This window comes from Juglans microcarpa x Juglans regia, chromosome 1S (assembly GCF_004785595.1).
Source record: "Juglans microcarpa x Juglans regia isolate MS1-56 chromosome 1S, Jm3101_v1.0, whole genome shotgun sequence".
Classification (NCBI taxonomy): domain Eukaryota; kingdom Viridiplantae; phylum Streptophyta; class Magnoliopsida; order Fagales; family Juglandaceae; genus Juglans; species Juglans microcarpa x Juglans regia.
In genome coordinates, this window is record NC_054595.1 from 1,643,429 (window position 1) to 1,663,357 (window position 19,929).

Here is a 19,929-nt window from a genome sequence, read left to right on the forward strand (position 1 = left end):
TTCAGATCAATGGCGCACAACGTTATCAAGGAGAGAATCACGACGAATCTCATGCCGGCTTTGTCTATTTTGTATGAAAAGCCATCTATAAGTAATAAGGGGCATCTAATGAAGAAGATGTTCAATCTGAATGTGTCAGAAGGTATGTCTGTTGCCCAATACTTACATGAATTCAACATTATCACAAATCAATTGTAGTCGGTCAAGATGAGATCAGAGCGTTGATTCTGTTGGCATCGTTGCCAAATAGTTTGGAGGCTATGAGGATGGCTGTGAGTAATTCAGCCGGCAAGATGAAACTGAGTTACGATGACGTACGGGAAATGATTCTTGTTGAGGAGATATGCAGAAAGGACTCTGGAGAGTTTTCTGGTATGGGTTCGGCCTTGAGTGTGGACAATCGGGGTTGGGGACTTGACAAGTCCAAGAACATGGGTAGGAGCAAGACGAGACATGGGTAGCAGATCACTTGCTGGAGTTGTGACAAGCCAAGCCACATCAAGAGAGACTGTCGAAATCAGGAAAGTACTAAGGATGGCACTGTGAACGCGGTGGCTGAAGAAATACAGGACACTCTATTTCTTGCCATGCACAGTCCTGCTAATGATTGACTGGTGGATTCAAGGGTTTCGTTCCATAGCACCTCACATCAAGAAATCATGCAAAACTATATTGTTGGTGATTTTGAAAAGATATACACGGTTGATGGAAAGACACTGGATGTAGTGGGAGTGAGCGATGTGCACATCGCACTTCGGAATAGAAGTGTGTGGACTTTGCAACAAGTTAGGCACATTCCAGATCTGGAGAAAAGACTAATCTTTATGGGACAACATGATGACAGCGGTCATACAATAGCATTTTCTGGAGAAGCGTGTAAGGTCATGAAAGGTGCATTGGTCTTGGCGTGTGGTAAGAAGACTGACACTTTGTACTTGAAATCAGGGTCCAATGATGTGCAGGTAAATACAAAATTGCAGCAAAGCAAGTTTGGTCTCGCAGACAAGACGAGGAAGTAAAAATGAGTCAACTTTGCAGTTCCTCATATAAACCTGGAGAAATCTCCCAAGACCACGATGTGGAGTAAAGGGCGGAAAGATATGAGCAAAGCGTCTGGTGTTCCGAGGACATCTACACCTATAGTTGTTGGTAGGACGACCAGACCTCCACATAGGGCATGTGTTGGAGACAGTGAGCTATGGAGGTGATAGGGCATGTGTTGGAGACAATGGCTGGCATGTGGAGAACCAGTCTCTAAGTGGGTGATTGTTGGATTATATCTGAAGCCTGGTTTGTGAGCGAAAAAGGCGTAGACAAAAAGTTCACTCGACTGTCACTCGACCTGAGCTCAAGCGAAACTCAACCGTGAGTTCGCTCAAGGTGTGCTCGACAGTGGGCTCGAGCTAACATCAAATAGATTGTTCACTCGAGGTGTTTGTGATGTTGGGCTCAAGAGAAGCACTAATCCTAGTGTTGGCTCAAGCGAAGCACTAATATCAAACATATCGCTCGAGCTAATGTTCAATTGGTTGTTCGCTCGAGGTATGCTCGATACCCCCTTGAGCAAAGAACCCAGACTCTACTACCTTAGGGTTTCTCATGCCAACCTATATATATGTAATGTTTTAAAGAAACAAGTATGTTCAATGAGAGATTGAACTGGAAAAAGAAGCAAGAGGTGTGTGAGCAATCTTGAGAGAGAAAAAGGCCCTAGAGAGAGAGAGTTAAGATTGTGTGGGTAGAGTGATGCTCTTATAAGTCACCATGTGATTGTAATCTCCTTTAGAATAAAATCTCCTACAGCTCTATGGACGCAGACACATTACCGAACCACATTAAATTTTGTATGTCGTGTGTGTGCGCTTGAGTCCTGTGTTTGTACATTATTGTTTTCACTGTCTATCTCGATATCGTTGTATGTGGATGTGGTAACTGATATGGTGCTTTACCACAACAATGTGCAAATAAGCCGTCATGACATATTGCTACTAACAGCGTACTTCAATTTATTTTCAAATGTGCAGATAACCTTATGATCCTCATTTCATACTATTGAAATTTATCTGATCAAATAACAAATTTATTATTAAACTTGATCTCCTATCAAATATATTAATCCCATTTAGCAAAATTTACCTACCATCCAAAATAACGAACTTATATTAACTCTTATCCATTATTAAAATATCAACCCAACTAAACAACCGTTATCCAATGTTTTGAACATCAAATTTGGACTTATCAAAAAAAAAAAAAAAAAAAATGGCCGGTTGATGCTAGCTAGGTTGCCCTCCAAAAGTGCCCCTAGTGTATATATTTTTTTTAAATGTTAAAAAAAAACCACACACACAAATTCACCATTGGTGACTTTTTTAAACATTTTAAAAAAAAAACAAATTACAAACAAAATGCAGTACTAGATGACACTCTTGGGAGGCAAATAATTTTGGAGGGCAACCAATCATTTTCCAAACCTTAATAAATAATTTCAACCATCCTGCTCGTGTTTCTGATCCGGAATGGAATATCTTGAGAAACGATATAAAAACTTCCTAATGGTAGTAATTGTTTCAAATTCCAATCTCTAAATCAGCTGTCTTCCTTCAAAATCATTCCTTGAGATATTTTTGCATGCATTTCTACTCTTCAAAATCATAATCTTGCTCTTTCCTTCCAAGATTTCTCTAGAACTGTTTGAATCTCTCTTTTTGTTTTGTTTAGTTTAGTTTTTATCTATTGTACGTCAAGATAATTCTATTTTTGTTCAACTTCACGTCCTCTCAAAAATTTGAATAGTGGACTCTCTCTCTCTAAACCCTCTCCCTTCTCTCTAAACTCCCCCAAACTTCAGAATTGGCTCGAGGGGGTGGGAGCTTAGGCTCCTTCCCCCCTCACTCTTTCCCTCCCCCTCTCTGTTTTCTTCTTGCATAGTGTTTAGGTTGTGTTTTTTTTTTTTTTTTTTTTTCAGGCGAAATAAAGGGAGAATCGCCGATCGTGACTTTTCGGCACCCAATAGCCAACACGCGCCCCACAGGAGGTTGCCCAACCGCCTATCTACACGACCAGCAAATGCGGCCCCAACTAGAATGGAGAGTAGCCCGCATGCGCGAGACGAAAAATTTGGAGCTCGTCGGCATTTGACCCTCACGTGCTACCAAGAAGCTCTCTGCCTTTGCAACACACGGCTGCTCCCGAACCGGCGACTCTGGATCTCCTAAGATAGACCGTCGGTTTTCCCTCCTGCAGCCTTTTTGTGCACTTTTTTTCCTTTTTTACCGTGTTTTCACAATGTAGTTTATTTAATGCCCTGTCTTTATTTTCAAGAAAACAAAAAACTCAAAAACGTTGTGCCTTCGGACTTAGGTTCAAAGGGTGTTGTCCCTCTTCCGCTTAGGCGGTGATGATGGGGTTTGGTTTCTCCATACTCCGATTAGTTGGGTATGGAGTTGTGTTTACTTGGTTACTGCAAACTCTGTCGTGGACAAAGTTGTGTTATCTGTTAGATTTCGGTCTTTAGAGATTTGATGTCTGGACTAGACCAAGTCAGTCACGAAAGTGTACTGGAAAACTACTAACGTTTGTAATTGGCTTGTTGTTTAAGTCAAATTTATATGTCCTTCTTAATGAATGGAATGAGATCCGTTGCATGTTATAAAATAAATAAATAAATAAATTGAACAGTGATTACGTGATAATACTTTTGTCCCGCCAGAGATAGGTTTGCTCTCAGGACCGCTTTTATCACATGATGATTTGAGTCCAGCTCAGAAAGATCAGATATCAAATAAATCGATATCTGAAATGTGAACTTATCATCTGTTTGATAGTTTGATTCAAATTATGACTATTTGATATTTTATTTTTATTTTTTATCTCTATTTACATATTATCTTATATCACTCACTATCCAAACGTACCCTAAAGCTAAATGGGTGTCACATTATATAATTAAAAACCTCACGAAGTTTTTTGAAAATCCGAAACCATGCAATATGAACTGCTTCAGTTATTATACAACTCTTGCGCTTTTTTTTTTTTTTTTTAAGCATTTCCTTGTCTGTTAAACGATATTCCAACTGCTACGGTCTGTACACGCCTATTAAATGATTAGCAGAGACTATCTACTTTACTTTGGATTGCATTGCAGTGATTAGCATATGAAACCCATATGAGACATAATAGAGAATCAGAGAACATTTTTCATTAAGTGCATGGATTTACGTTGTAATTCCAAGATCTTACCACTCTGGTAAAACAGAACAGATTTGGTTTAAGAACCGGAGCTGTTAGACGAGTAACACGTACCCCGTAAACAAGACACAAGAGATACGTGTCCCTCTAATGGGTCTAAGAGCTCCAACAAAAATTGGACCCGAGCCAAGTACATAATTTATTAATTAAGGTTATCATGTATTAATCATTTCCAAGCATGCTTGAGATTTCACCCTATCTTTCATCATTCGGAGTGCTTCATTGCACTTTTGCCTTTGAATGTTGAGTATGGAGGAGATTTTGTTGTATAGAACTCACAGACTCTCCCCAATGACGAGCTATAGGATATAACCAGTTTTATCTGTTACAGTTGAGTTTAAGAAAATTCTACCTATAAAAAAGAATACCCAGAATCTCAGATCCTTCATCAAACTGACTCAGGAAATCACTTCTCCAGGGAATTCTTCTGTTCAAGCCAAGAAAAATAATTAAAACAAAACCTAAATAGAAAGTCGAGTAATATGATACGATCGTGCGTAAACTCATTGAGCCTCTGAGATTATGGAGTGAAGATGGGCACAAACTTTTGATTAGAGAGCATTCAGCAGCAAGTACGATCTAACCCAACTTTGGACTTGTTAGACAATTCCAATCTGTCAGGAGATCAAGTATACTTGTCTAACAAGTAACAACCATTTGACAAAAACCCTCACCTGCAACTAAACAGACCTGATAAAAGCTTTACAGAAGAAACACAAAACTCACAGGCTTCATTGCTCGAAGGAGAGCGCAAGGGTCAACTCCAATCCCGAGAGTATTGGGGAAAGCAGGCATGGTTCGTCGAGATGAAAAGTCCATATATGACCGTGCTGCTGACCACAACTGGATGGAAAATATGCATGAATATTGAAGGCCTAGAAAATGCATTAATCACATATGACCAGCTATTTTGCACAGGTCAAGACACAGCATGGTACAACTAATGCTTTCTTGGTTCTCCAGCATGGGCTTTGAACCTGTCATTGAGCTTTTGCAAGGGTCCGGCTAGACACACCATGCAACAATTTCACAAATCCAAGGAAACTCAGCTTTCCATCAGTATGCCTAACCCAATCATGAAGAACAGCATGAACAGGGACTGAAGGACCAAGGCCAAGTTCCTGAAAGTGTACAAAAATTCTAAGTCAATCTGTCTCTTGTTAGTTGACAAGATGAATTCAAGCATCAGTGTTTCTCCGGCCAAGTCCAACAAACAAACTGAATAAAAGCAAAAAATGGAAGAGTATTTTTTCGTCTTCCCATTTTGATGAAAAAACCAGCAGTAGTTATCCAAAACAAGAATAAACCAGCAGAATAATCATGGGTTTGCATTTCAACCCAACCAGGGCAGGTAGAAACTGAACATTGAGTGTTAAATTGGGCAATCAGATATTATTAATTTAAAAGAGCTTGTTTATAATAATACTGTGCGATCACTGGATGCAACATAGATCATCCATCTTATTGGGAACAAATTTAATGTTTCCCCTTTCAAGCTGTGACCCAAAACAAAGTTCGCATTAGCACACAGAGAAAGTTGACTGTACAACAGCTTGAAGCGCTGGGCTGATGGGGAGGAAGAAGAGAACTATAAGAAAAGTCTAGCAAGATCAAAATTCAGAAACAGATGAACTATCCCAGTACATATCAACACAGTTTTTTGCAAAACATTGATTCAGTTAGGTGTTTACGTAATTACCAACTTTTCCAATTGCACAATATTCCCCATTGCAGCCAAAAAAATGATAAATGAAACAGTTGAAAATCACTATCTATCTAATTTCTAATAAAACTTGGTTCTCCAATCTACATCCTAAAAATAGATCTTTTTTTTTTTTAGAGGTCATGCGCAGGGTAGCATATTGTTGATCAAAGTCATTTCCTACACTGGCCAGCATGCACGCAGTTATGTTATTTTTTAACCAAACATACCGAAGCCAACTCCTCAATAACAATAGCTCTGTTTCCATCCTTCTCAAAAAGTTCATAGGCACAACGAGCATGTTGCTCCCACCGATCAAGAGCCTCAAGTTGATGCACGCTTAGTGCAGCTGCACAGAACTCCTCAAAGTCCATCCTTCTGTATTGCAATGCATTAAGCTGGAGCCAAAGAGAGGCAAAACAACTTGCTGTTAAAGTCAAGATTCAAGAACATTAACGAAAAATAATCACCACATCCAGCAAAGTTGTCAAGCAACCTACCGACACTAGAAAATCAGGGACCCGCGACTCCTTCATAGCTTGTGTTGCATTTTTCATCAAGGCCTAGCAACAGCGAAAGACTGAGGACATAGCTTACAACATCCAGTTTAAATGTAAGATATATTGACAGAAACTAACCACTTTGATATTTTCTAAGCTTATATTGCCGTTTTTGTTTGGTTCCAATAGTGCAAACTGCTCCTTCAAATAAAATAGTTCATCTACAGTCAATGTTTTAGACAGAGCCTGAGACAACAATGAAAAGCAGAATGTAAGAAACTATTAAACGCTGAAATCGAGTTTACCATATGCAGATATAATTAACTTAGCAGACCTAGAACTGAATGATTAGGCTATGAAGAGAGATTTCAATCACTTCCAAAAAATCTAACACTTTAGATTGCATAAAAACTACCGAAGAACAGATTAGTAAATTATCTCCACTTATAGATGGCATCATATACACACCCTTAAAGCAGCTTTTCGTAGAGATGATGATCGCATATAAGCCTTCATGAGCTTGAATACAAGTATATCCAGAGGCACTTTTACATCATTAGAACTTTTAATCCAGGGATGACCTGCAAGAAAACTGTTTGAGCAACACTATAATTACATGAGAACAACAACCAAACACTTTTGGAAGTGGATGAGGCACTATACTTAGAGCTTGAGCAGCTGTCATTCGTTTTCGTGGGTCTTTATTCAAAAGCCGCTTAACAAAATCTCTGGCCTCAGCAGACAAAGATGGCCAAGGCGGCTCATCAAAACTTGGATCAGCTTTTAATACAGCCCGAAAGATCCCAGACTCAGTTCTGGCCCAAAACGGACGGCTACCACACAATAGGATATAAGCAATTACACCAATACTCCAGACATCAGCCTCTGTACTGTATGATCTATGCAGAACTTCAGGAGCTACATAATATGCACTACCAACAATGTCGTTCAGCCTTTCATCTGCAAAGCAATTGAAACATTTTAACCATTGACACGTTCAAAGAGCTATTATATAGTACGTAGTATAGCCTTATATATAATTATAAACGAGGACAAACCTAGTTTCACGAAATCTGACAAGCCAAAATCTATGGCCTTCAGTTGTGAGTTCTCATCCCTTGACGCAAAAAGGAAATTCTGATGCAGCAATAATTAACTATACTTGGTGAGAGAGTAAATCAATGAAAAAAAATCAGAGTGCAACGAGCACATGCAGCAAGAAACTTTGAAACTGCTGTTATAAACATTGCTGAACAACTGATTCACAAAAACAAGTACAATAGGTATCAAGTCTTTGCTCACTGAGCTTCCCCAACTTTTGCATCCTGGCAAATTGCAGGCTGTCAGCATTTACAAACTACTTCCTCTGTTTAACCCCTGACCTCTTTGAGAGATAGAGGGACTGACTATATATTAGAGCCATCTTGAAGAATTTAGAGGGAGACAATTACAGCAAAGTAGTTATCTCTATCTAAAGGTGTACTCCGGCAGAAATCAATCTAATTTTCTAAAGATAGTGAAATAAATAGAATATACTCCACCTCAGGTTTAAGATCACGGTGCACCACACCCTGGAGATGGCAAAAGGCAACAACATTTAATATCTGTATCATGACAGCCTTTGCATCATCTTCCGTGTATTTCCCACCCCTGCAAAGGAAAAGGGCATGCAAGTATAAGCTAAGATGCATGTAACTGCTTTATCAGCTACCTATCAGCTTTGTCTTTCATAACTTCCTTTTTCTTCTCCTCACCCATCAACTTTAGTAGGCTCAAAGAGCACTTTTTTGGATCTTGCTAGCGAAGAGATATATACCTTGAGAGAATTCTGTCTAAGAGCTCCCCTCCTTCGCATAACCTGAGAGGTGCAAGACAATCCACCAGGGCTCATTAAAATAATACTTCATAAGCAATTGTTGATGAGTCCTCCCAATAGAGAGCAAAAGCTCAGAAGATATTTTCCAAAACGTAACAAAAACATTAACAGCAGCATCAATTTAATGAAAAGCTTGCAGTCAGAGCTTACTCCATTACTATATACACATTGTCATGGTCTTCATAAGCATCATAGAACTTTACGAGATTGTTATGCCCAGTCAATGCTCTCAATATTTTCACCTCTCTTCTCACATCCTCAATGGCAATGGCAGTGTTCATCTAACAAAAACAATTAAAAAAAAAAAAGCAAATAAGACACAGTAACGAAATCCAAAAGACAGCGCACCATACAGTGCTATAAACTAACATAAACACTTCCACCAAAGATAAAAATAGAAACTTTGGATGAAGGATAAACAAAAAATCCTGATAACCAATATGGTAAAACAATGACTAGAAATGGTTTACTATTAGCATAAAGCAAGTAGAATGGAAACTATAAGTCATAAAGCGAGTAGAATGGCTATTCTATGTAACATCAGGATGACAAACACTTTAATCTCCCACATCAATTTTGCCTTTTATAAGTAATCATGAATTTTATTCATTCTTAATAGGCGTGGACCAAGTAAACATGTTAATCCCCCACATGGATGACCCATATGAGCAGAACCTCATAGCATAAGTTATTAAATTTTCATCTCTTTTGCTAGAACATTCTGCCAGGTTCTTTAACTTAACTCCACAGAAAATTTTATTCACAGAACTCTCCCAATAAAAATGGATTCTTTATAGAAATCTGAAAATGGTGTGATATTTACACGAAGAAGAAAAGATTTTCCCAAACTTCACTATTTATTGGGAATATTACACACACACATATATGTGCAAATGGTAGGGGGATGAATACACTTTTCACTCTCAAACTACCATGGGTTTGCACTTTGCACCACAATCTATCAAAACTAAGGCATTGCCCGCTTAAACTATAAAAATCAACCAAAAAAAAAAAGTATAAAAACTTTACATTTTGCATCCTCTTAAAATGTCAAGATTGTGCATCCTCTCTTAATTTTCTTTTTTTTTTATTGGCACTGGGTGTCCAGAAACAAAGTCCGGACTTAAACGAGGATGCAAAGTGTCGGTTTTTTTTATTCATCTTAACAGTTAGAATTACACGAGGATGCAATGTGTTAGTTTTTAGTAGTTTGAATGTGTGAAGTGTACTTTTCCCAATGATGCATGAAATTTTCCCATTCATGCATGACGTCCATGGCAAAATTAACTCTTTTATCTTTTCCATAACTAAAGGTGAAAAGAGTTCAAAAAATCTTCTAACCAAACTTTACTTGGATACCAATAAACATGAAAAAACAAAGGGAAAAAAATTCGATTGTACGACTCGACCCTATAGTCTAATTGGTTCCTTCTAAAGCCTAATAATTCGAGGCCAACTTGTTGACCAAATACTTCTACGTAGCAACACAAGTAATAATAACATTAATCAAATCTAACACGTCATAGTCGGAGCACTAGCGCCAGATTTATTTAAAGAAAATCTCAACTCCAATCATTATCAGACCTCCGCTACCACCTTAGACCTCTAACAGCGATCAAAGGCCTCTTCATATTATCCGCTAAACACATGAGCAATCGCATGAAATTACTGACGAGCAAAATCGATAAGAATCATCATATTCCTCTTTTGCGTTTCCCACACAGAATTACGAGTGATATAAAATCATCATATAATAACCCGCCTACGGATCCAATCTCTACGGTGCCTCTCTAATCTTTGATTTGCAGAACCAATAATTCACTAACTAATAAGGTATACCTATAGTGAGAAATGCATTCATACTAACTACAGCAAAAATTAAACAAAATTAGACATAAAATTAAGGCGAACCTTGGCTTTGGGTATGACTTTTACGGCAACCTGGTGGCCTTTGAGCTCGCCCTTCTTGAACTTGGCGGCGCAAGTGTACCCGAAATGTCCTCTCCCAACCTCGTCTCCCAGCTCGTACTTGTTCCCGAAATGCTTGGAGAACCCAAAGCTCTTGTCCAGCCCGGTCACCTGCTCCGCCTCGCTCCCCTCCGGTATCGCCGCCTCGTTCGGCTTCACCAATCCGTGTCGCAGGGCCAGCACCGCCCGTATATGCTTCGCCGGAGACGGTGGCGGGAACGGCCGCTTGAAGAACCGCTTGGGAGTCGAGTTCGAGCTCGCATTTGCCGGAGATCTGGCCGGAGACTTCTTCGAGAAGAGGTAGTGCGCCGGGCTGGGACTGTAGAACGGAAATGACGGTGATTTCTTCCCGTTCTGCTCGGCGGTAGGTTTCTGGCTATCGCCATTGCCATTGGCAGAGCTGGAAGTTGTTTTGGTGCTATCCTTGGCCTGGACGGATTTATTCTGAACCGGTGTAAAATTGTTCCCGGCAGGTTCAGGATCGAACTTCGGAGAAGAAAGGCTGGTTGCGGAGTGTTTGGAGATGCAGAGACCCATCTGAATATCCTCCCAAACGCGGAGTGTAGGGATTTCACTTCCAAATTCAAGTCAGTGCATCGTAATTCTTATGGATAATGGATTTGAAATTCTTCGGGAATTGAAAAAAAAAAAAAAAAAACAAAACAAAACAAAAACTCAGGCTTGTCTCCGAGTGATTGGAAGCGTTAACAATGGTGGGATGGAGAAAGCGAAGGGCGTGGGATCCATAGAAGCTGATAAAAAGGAAACGACGATTGCTTCGCTTTTTCTTTTTCTTAATTCCACGACTTATAAATTCGTTTAAACTATTATTTGAGTTTTTTTTTTTTTTTTAAACTTAAACTATTATTTGAGTTATTTACTTTTCCATATTTATATTACTTTTTTATTTTTTGGTCGACGTATTAATATTTTTAATTGATCGAGCTATGGCACGTGGAGAGGTATGATCGGTGGCACGTAAAAAGACTATTTCATTCCACGTGGCGTGCATTGGGGCTCGTTCTTCCTCAATTAACGTAACTTGACATCTCGATAATAATTGGCTGGTAGTTGTATATTTTGAGTGAACCAAAATGAGAATACAGCTATTTTATAATTAGCCTATAATTAAATTTTCAAAAAAAATTATGCTCTGGAGTTTATCAAAAATATAGGCATTTAGTTTTTTCTAGAATACTTAATTCAAACAATTTTTTTAAATTTTCTAAAACATATCATTAATAGTTTTTTTTTTAGTTAAATATCATTAATAGTTGGAATGTTGTTGTGCTCATGTTAATGTAGTATTATTGCTTAGAAAAAAAAAATGTTAATGTAGTATTAAATTTATGCTTTTAAGATCATTTACATAATCATAAATCTTAATAATATAATATTTTTATAAGAATAATTCTTCTCATCAGTTACTATTCACTAATTTACACTCAGCATTATATTAAAAATATTTCACAATTTATGAAAAAAATTATAAAATATAAAATATGAAAATAAATAATAACTAATATATATAGTTGTAACAAAACTCTTTTTTTATAATAGGTCGATAATATTATTTTTTATTACAAATATATCCAATAATTACTCAGTAAATAATGACAAAAATCTCCAATTTTTTTTTTTACAAGGATTTCCTGTTTTTGAGGAAAACATTTGACATTTTCATTCATGTAACGTTTAGAGCAAGCAGGAGGAGCGCAGCCGCGTCCAAAAGTCAAAACCACGCCGCAGTGTTCTGGCTTTCTTCCTGGACAAGCTACCTTGGTGGCTAGTTCCTCGTATTAATTTTGCGAAGGATATATAAAATACGAAAAATTCTATACATTATATTTTTATTTGATAATTTTTTAATATTTAATAATAATAAATATTTCACATCTTACGTAATAAAATAAAGATAAAATAAAGATATAATGTATAATATTACACATCAAATAAACCTGCCAAGAAGAAGAAGAAGATCGAGATTCTAATTTGTCTTTTCTATTATTTTAGGTGCGGTTTAGATAATAACTTGAAATAAATTGGGATAAAATTAAAAATTAAATAAAATATTATTTAAATATTATTTTTTAATAATATTATTTTTTAAAATTTAAAATTATTTATTATATTTTATATAAAAATTTAAAAATTTTATAATAATAAAATAAAATAAAATAATGCTAAATCGGACCCGGCTTGGTTGATAAAGGACGGTAATGCATGGTTAAAAAATTAATAGTTATTTTTTAAATATATAAATAAATCATTGGAACCAGGAAAAAATTCCTTACTTACGTTTTCTGTTAGATAATTCATCTTTCTTTTATTCATTTTTTAAGATCTCTATTTTTATATTTTTTTATGGAGAACGTACAATTTTTCATGCTCCACGCTTTTTTTTATATTAATAACGTGCTTAAGAAAAATTTGGACTATGGCCCCTTTGGAAACTGAGGGTTGTTTAGAAAACATATTCTATCTCATTTCATCTTATAATTTTTTATAATTTCTTTTTCAAACATCGCTTAAATGTAAATACTTTTCAATTTAAAATTTTTAACTTATAATTTTTTCATCTAATTATTACCTAATCATTATAATTTTCTAAACTTCCAAACAAGATACAAAAATTAATTCAACTTTTTCAAATTTATAAACAAAAATTATATTAAAAAATTATATATTTTAATTTTATAATATTTTTATTCAACTTTTTATCTATTCTTTTCCAAAATCAATAAAATATTTTAATTCAAATCAATTCACTACTATTCACAAATTATCTTACTATTATTAATAAATTTCTCATTCAATCTCATATCATCTGTGTAACTAAATGAGGCCTAAGAATGGGAGCTTCGGTTCCGCCCTTTGCCTCCCCATTCTTCTAGCTTAGAGATCATTTTTTGCAAGCTTTATATTGACTTTTCTTCTCTCTCTTCATCTATCATTTTTCATCAAGGTTAACTACGGATTAGCTACAATTCCTCATCAGCCTTTACACACCTTAGGTGGGTTTAATTTTTTTTTTTTTTTTAAGCAAAACATGTGTTTTGCATCGCTGTTCTTCCCATTCAAATTTTGACAAAACAGCAGCCCCCCAAGGAGGCAAGCCACTGCATCGCGAGACTACCATCACTGTCGCAGTTCATCCTCACAATAGAACCTCCACACCGCATCACCACGCACCCAATCCAACTACAACCAACCCAAGACGGCAACCTCTGCTTAGCCACCATAGCCCAGCCCTGAAACCACTGTGTAAGAGAGCCAACAAGCCATCTGCAATTATACAGCAAGCCTCTGTTTTTCACACTCAAAAACATAGCAACCCACGTCCAGTAGCTCTTCCACACCTTCCTCAGACGTAGATAATGCCAACCAGCCATGTCGTTTGGTTAAAAACCACCATTCGGTTGTGCTCCTCCGCCTCTCACCATGGTTGCACTACCGTAGACAAGTCCCACAGCTTGGTCGTGTTACTTCCCACGCCACCTTTATTTCAGTTAACACCCACTCCACCATATGTAAGCCCCTCTTTTTTTCTCTCTCTCTCGGTAAAGTTTTTCTTCCTCCTGACTTTAAACCCTCTAGTTGATTTTTTTTTTATGTGTTTAAATTTCATTACAGTCCGTGTGTGTACGACCGGTGAGACGTGGGGAGGTGGTTTCGTGAGATGGAGGCTGGCAACTTGGGGAGGAACCCTTATGTGACTTGTAGCCAAGGAAAATGACAGGTGATATGGGGGAGGTTCTTCCCATTCGAAGACCACATGGGATTAGTGAGGGGTTGAGGTCGAAGACGACTTGGGGATTGAGGGCTTCTGTTGGATTTTTGGCTTCTCCCGATTCATGGGATTAGTGAACTCAGTTCCCACGTGGGGTGTGGGGTGTGTGTTGGGGGACCGAATGATGCCAAGATTATTTCTTTCTTGTTTGCCTCCTTCGAACACCAAAAGAGGAGATGTGTGAGTCTTACATGTTGTCGCAGTAACTTATGAGCCTCATTCGCGTCGCATCTTTGTCAATTTTCAAATCACATACAATAGCTTAATCAATCCCGCAAGCTCAAAATATCAAGAATTAGGCTGTAAATGAACCAGTATGTTCGATAGCCCGCTTGATCTCGTCCAATTAAACTAGAACTGAACTTGACTGGTGGAAAAAAAAAGGCTAGCCCATAAAAGCAGATATCCGCTTGATTAGTAAATGACACATACCTGACTAAACTCGACTCAACCCTAAAGCTCGTTAAGACCCGCTCGTTTATACCCGAGTCGACTCGTTAGCTTAACTCGATTAAAACTCATTCACATATTGATAAATATATACACAACTATGTATATATACATATATATATATATTAGCTAATAATATAAGCATAACATTTTTATAATTAAATATATGATATATAACCTAATTACTTATGCTTATATATTGAATATATTTCATTGTTATATTTTATAATTTGTACAATAATTAGTCGATAAGATTTAGTAATTGCATATACTAGTATGTGGAAATCATATATAAAATAGATATATATTATCGCATTATGTGTATGTATTAATAGTTTATGTAGGCATATAATATATTATTATTATGAATAGCCTTTATATTAATTAGTTACATATTAATTTTTTTAAAATTTTTAAAATTCTATAATTTAATAAAAGTTCTACTTGTTAATTGTACAAATTCAATATTAAATGTTTTATTTTTTATTTATCAAATTTATTAATTATTAAATGTTATTCAAAAAATAAACAACTCGAGTCCAACTCTAGAGCTCATTTTTTTGTCAAGCTTGAGTTGGGAGTTTAGCTTATCGAGTTGAGTTCGAACAGAGATTAAATAAAAAATTTCAACTCTAGTTTTTTTAGTCAAGTCGAGCTCGGCAAGCCAAAGACCAGCTCAGCTTGGCTCTATTATAGCCCTATCAAGAATCGACCGACCAACTTTGCTACACTGCGGCCTGGCTGTGTTGCATAATAAATTATGGCATACCTATAACTCATTAGGGGTGGGCAACGAGCCCTGCACCCTTCTATCCCGCCATATGGTGGGGCGGGCAACCCCAGTGGGGACGGAGGGTGGACTGGCCCACCCCACTATTTATATATATTTATAAATATATTTATACATGTTTATAAATATTTGTTATTAGTTTTACTATATATAAATATAGTAATATGTATTAAGTATAATTTTTACTTAATTCTTTCTGCAAGTTACACAATAGCCTAATGTGACCTTTATATAGGAGGTTAAGACAATATAAAAGTCTTACTTAAACAATGTGAGACTCTTGTATTGCTCTGGTCTCTTATGTAAAGGCCACATTAGGCTACATTAACTTACACATAATATGTACTAATAAATTTAAAAGCTAAATTATTAGTCTTTAAATTTTGTTTTTGTTTACAAATTTAAATTTACAATTTGAGTCTAAAAATGTATTTTTTACCATTTTTAGACTTAGGAATAATTCATGGACCCTGTGGACCATGTGCATTATTGGAATGGGCAAGGAGGCAGGATTGATGAGGGGTCCACCCCCACCCTGCAGCCCGAGGGCGAGATGCAAGAGTGAAAACCCTAACCTCCACCCATGCGGAAGCGGAGTGTGAGAAATGGTTGACATGGGTGGATATCATCTCTATAATTAATACTTGGAGAAGTATTTTTTTTTTAAATACAATTAGTATTTTTCTAATTCCGGGCATAGTCCCCTGTGTTCAAGCTCTGATCATCTATCCAATTCATACATTTTAATTAAAAGAAAAGAGAAGAGAATCTTAAAAAGGTCGAAGAAAAGGGAACTGTCAATTAGTGATGGATTTTTGATGTATTCTCACTCACGTATGTACGTAGGATCGGAGCAGCTCTTTACTCGCCAAATGGCACTCTTTAACGTCCTCATTGTACATAAAAATAAAACAATAAAAGGTATTAATTCCCACGTAATCTTTAAATACTTTTTTTTTTTTTTCTAATCAATAATCTTTAAATACTTGGTTGTGAATATGGCAGCTCCTCTTTCATCAACACTGTTGGTTTGGTATTTTTAGAACTTGTTTATTTTTAGAGATGAGATGAATTAAGATTAAAATTAAAAAATTGAATAAAATATTGTTAGAATATATTTTTTAATATTATTTTTATTTTAAAATTTGAAAAAATTGAATTGTTTATTTTATTTTATGTGAATATTTAAAAAAATTCTAATAATAAGATGAGATAAAATGAGATGAGATGAGATATTTTTTAAAAACAAACGAGTCCTTGATTCGTTTACTTTTTTGCTCCTTCTTTCGTGGGGCTATGCCAAAGGGGGACAATATCAGCAACTCATTCATGACGCAGACACAGATGATTTAATATGTTTTTATTTTTATTTTTAATTTATAAGCTGATGCATGCATGCAACCCTTGAAAAAATATATACATGTAACTTTGTTTTAGATTGGTTTGGTTTTACAAATATTTAAAATCATTTTATCTTAATATCTAAATACTATTGAAATATAAATATTTTTTAATTTCAAACTTTTAATTTTTTTATTTAATCATTATCTAATTATTACAATTTTTTCAAATTTACAAATAAAACACAAAAAATAATTCAATTTTTTTAAATCTGAAAAAAAATAATATTAAAAAAAATAATATTCTAACCATTTATAAACTTTATAATTTTTTATTTAATTTTTTCTTTCATTCTTAAAATCTCATAAAAATCTTAACTCAAGTCATTTCACTAGTATCTATAAATTATCTCACTATTATTTACAGATTTATCATCTCATCTATGTAACCGAACGAGGTCTTAGTCTTTTTTATATAACATTATTTTAAGGACTTAATTGGATAGTGAGATGAGATCAAATAAGATAATCTGTAAATAATAATGAAACGATTTGTGAATAGTAAAGAAATAGATTGAGTTAATATATTTTATGGAGTTTTGAGAAATGAGAGAAAATATTGAATAAAAAATATTATAAAGTTAAAATATCGCCAGAATATAATTTTTTAATATAATTTTTATTTTGAAATTTAAAAAATTTGAATTATTTTTTGTATTTTATTTGAAAGTTTGGAAAAGTTATAATGATTAACTAATAATTAGATGAAAAAGTTAAAAATATAAGATTAAAAAGTATTTATATTTTTAGTGTTTAGATATTGAGATGAGATGTGAGCTCAAGCTTAAATGAAAGATATTTTTATAACATAATGTCATAACTTATAAAAATAACATTGTTATACATATATACTTTCAGGATATTTTAAATATAGTTATATAAAGAATTATAAAAAAAGTTTTACTTGTATTATCAATATTAGATAAAAGCCATAATTACAAATGGATCTTATAAAAATAAATTTATAAATTAATATAAATATTTTTTAAAATTATAAAATTGACATAATATGTTAAATTATAAAATTATTTTTATTATAAAATATCTTATAAAATTATATAGTTTATTTTTATAAAATTATGAATTTTGAAGATGAGAGAATACATATTAAATTACTATGAATAAACACAAAAATAAAAAAAAAATAAATTAAAAAGAGAGAGAAAAATGGCAGGGGCACATGGCCCCAGCTTCCCTCCACAATTAGTACAACATTTATTTCTTTGAATTCTTTCTTGAAAAGAAAATGGGGGGACGGTTGATTTGGACTGTCGTTTTTTTTAATATTTTATGCCAACAGTTTATCTATGCAGCACTTGAGCTATAGTTCTGACTTTTGTACCACAATGATGTTGATAATCATGAGCTTACGAAGTGCCAGTTTTCTGTTCATTTGGCGCCAAATCAAGACAAGGAAAAAGTTACCCCCACCACTTTTGTCTTCTGTTTATCCTTATTTTATGAAAATGTTTTTTTTAAAAAAAAAGAAAAGAAAAAAAAAATCACTTATCAAAAAGAACAACAAGGTAATAAATAGTTTTAGAATAATTATTTTCGTTAGTTACTATTTACTATTTTATATTTTATAAAAAATGTTATCAAGTGTAAAATGAAGAGTAAATAATAACTGACATATAACAAAGTCCATAATTTTATTAGCATTTTTATTAAACATTTTTATAAAGCGTCAAGAGTCAATTAAAGTCACGCTTAGATAAAGAGTTCTAGACTCATATCTCCTTTAATTTTTTTTAGAGTTATTATTAGTTTAAGTAGGTATGTAAAGCACACCATCTATGTCACTTAAATAATAAAATTTAAAATTTATCTTCCAAATCAAATTATATTGTTTAAGCACTTTATTATGTACTTTATACACAAATAGAGTTTTTCCTCTTTTTTTTTTTTTTTTTTTTTTTTAAAGATATATATGAATAACTCAATCTAGATGAATCATGTTAGGATCTCGTGGAATAATATCTACTTGATTAAAAACAAATAGCAGATCCATTGAACAAAAAGATATGGTAATAGTCAAATAATAGAAAATGTTCTTAAGAATATTAACAATAGAATAAATGCCATATTAAAATCAATTTTGAGTTCAACATCTTTGGTCCACTGAACATGAACCGATAATTTGAATATTGACTTATTAATTAATCTATATTTCAACGACATATTCATCATAGAACATCAAGTTTGACCAGCTAAAAATCATCACGAAAGACATAATAAATCGTTCCCATAATTCCTTCTTTCCCAAAGTCAAAAGGAACTCGTGAGAGCGAAAGTAAAAAAAAGATCTCTCCAAGGAAAAGTGAAAAAGAAAACCAGTGGAATTTCATCATCCACACCCACAAAATGAGAAAGTTGTCCGTCCTTGTCTTCTTCTTCTGCCCGTGCATCCTATACAAGCTAGCCCCACGCATCATGCGCATGCTTGCCTCGCACTAACCGGCATCAAAATCGAGTGCACCTATACCACCCACCGCCCCCTTCCCATCTTTCATAACGCAAAAATACAACATTTTTTTAAAGAGTAATTTTACATGAAAGCTTTATATCAAACACATCCTCCTGATTTATCATTTTGATAATTTTCCGTGCTTGATTGCTAGGATAAAGTTCAACCCAAATCATCAAAACCACAATATGGTGAACAATATGAGGGCCTGATAGTGAGTTGTGAAAGTGCTCCAAAATCTTTGCAGAATGGAGACACCAAGGATTACGTACCATGATCTGACCGACAGACAACGTACATCAACTCCACTATTCCACTAATCAAGCAACAAAAGAGACCAAGCTAGACAGCAAATCATGCGGACAGCCACCGGCCAGGCTTTTCCTTAAAGAACAAGAAATTTGAACTTTGAACCAAGCTTCTAATTTAATAAACAGCTTGAGAATTCCAATCCGATGCTTGGATTGCTACGGTGTGAAACCTGACATCCAAAGGCTTGGTGTCTTGGAAATGGACTCTTCCCAAGAAAGAGACGTGTTCTGTCGGTGCTCGGTCAATGCCGCGTGACTTCAACCCAAAGAACATATACACGGTGTCAAACAGATCCTTCCCTATCAAATTTAATTGTTCTTACATATCTGATAAACTGATATCACCATGTTAACTTTAAGCACTATATAAATATTACAAATTCAAACCACGTAAATCAGTTATTTTTAATATGGTGATATAATA

At 34.9% G+C, this 19,929-nt stretch overlaps 1 protein-coding gene across 1 annotated transcript; it reads right to left on the reverse strand.

The window, feature by feature from the left end:
* Window positions 1–4,771: 4,771 nt before the first annotated feature.
* On the reverse strand, window positions 4,772–11,092 carry LOC121246915 (CDPK-related kinase 5-like). The gene is made up of 11 exons (XM_041145237.1): window positions 10,241–11,092; window positions 8,480–8,610; window positions 8,270–8,311; window positions 7,995–8,103; window positions 7,512–7,590; window positions 7,117–7,413; window positions 6,922–7,034; window positions 6,592–6,699; window positions 6,454–6,516; window positions 6,184–6,351; window positions 4,772–5,372 (listed from the first exon to the last, which is right to left on the reverse strand). The coding sequence occupies exons 1-11, from the start codon at window positions 10,832–10,834 to the stop codon at window positions 5,232–5,234; spliced, it is 1,845 nt and encodes a 614-aa protein (XP_041001171.1). The 5' UTR covers window positions 10,835–11,092; the 3' UTR covers window positions 4,772–5,231.
* Window positions 11,093–19,929: the final 8,837 nt, after the last annotated feature.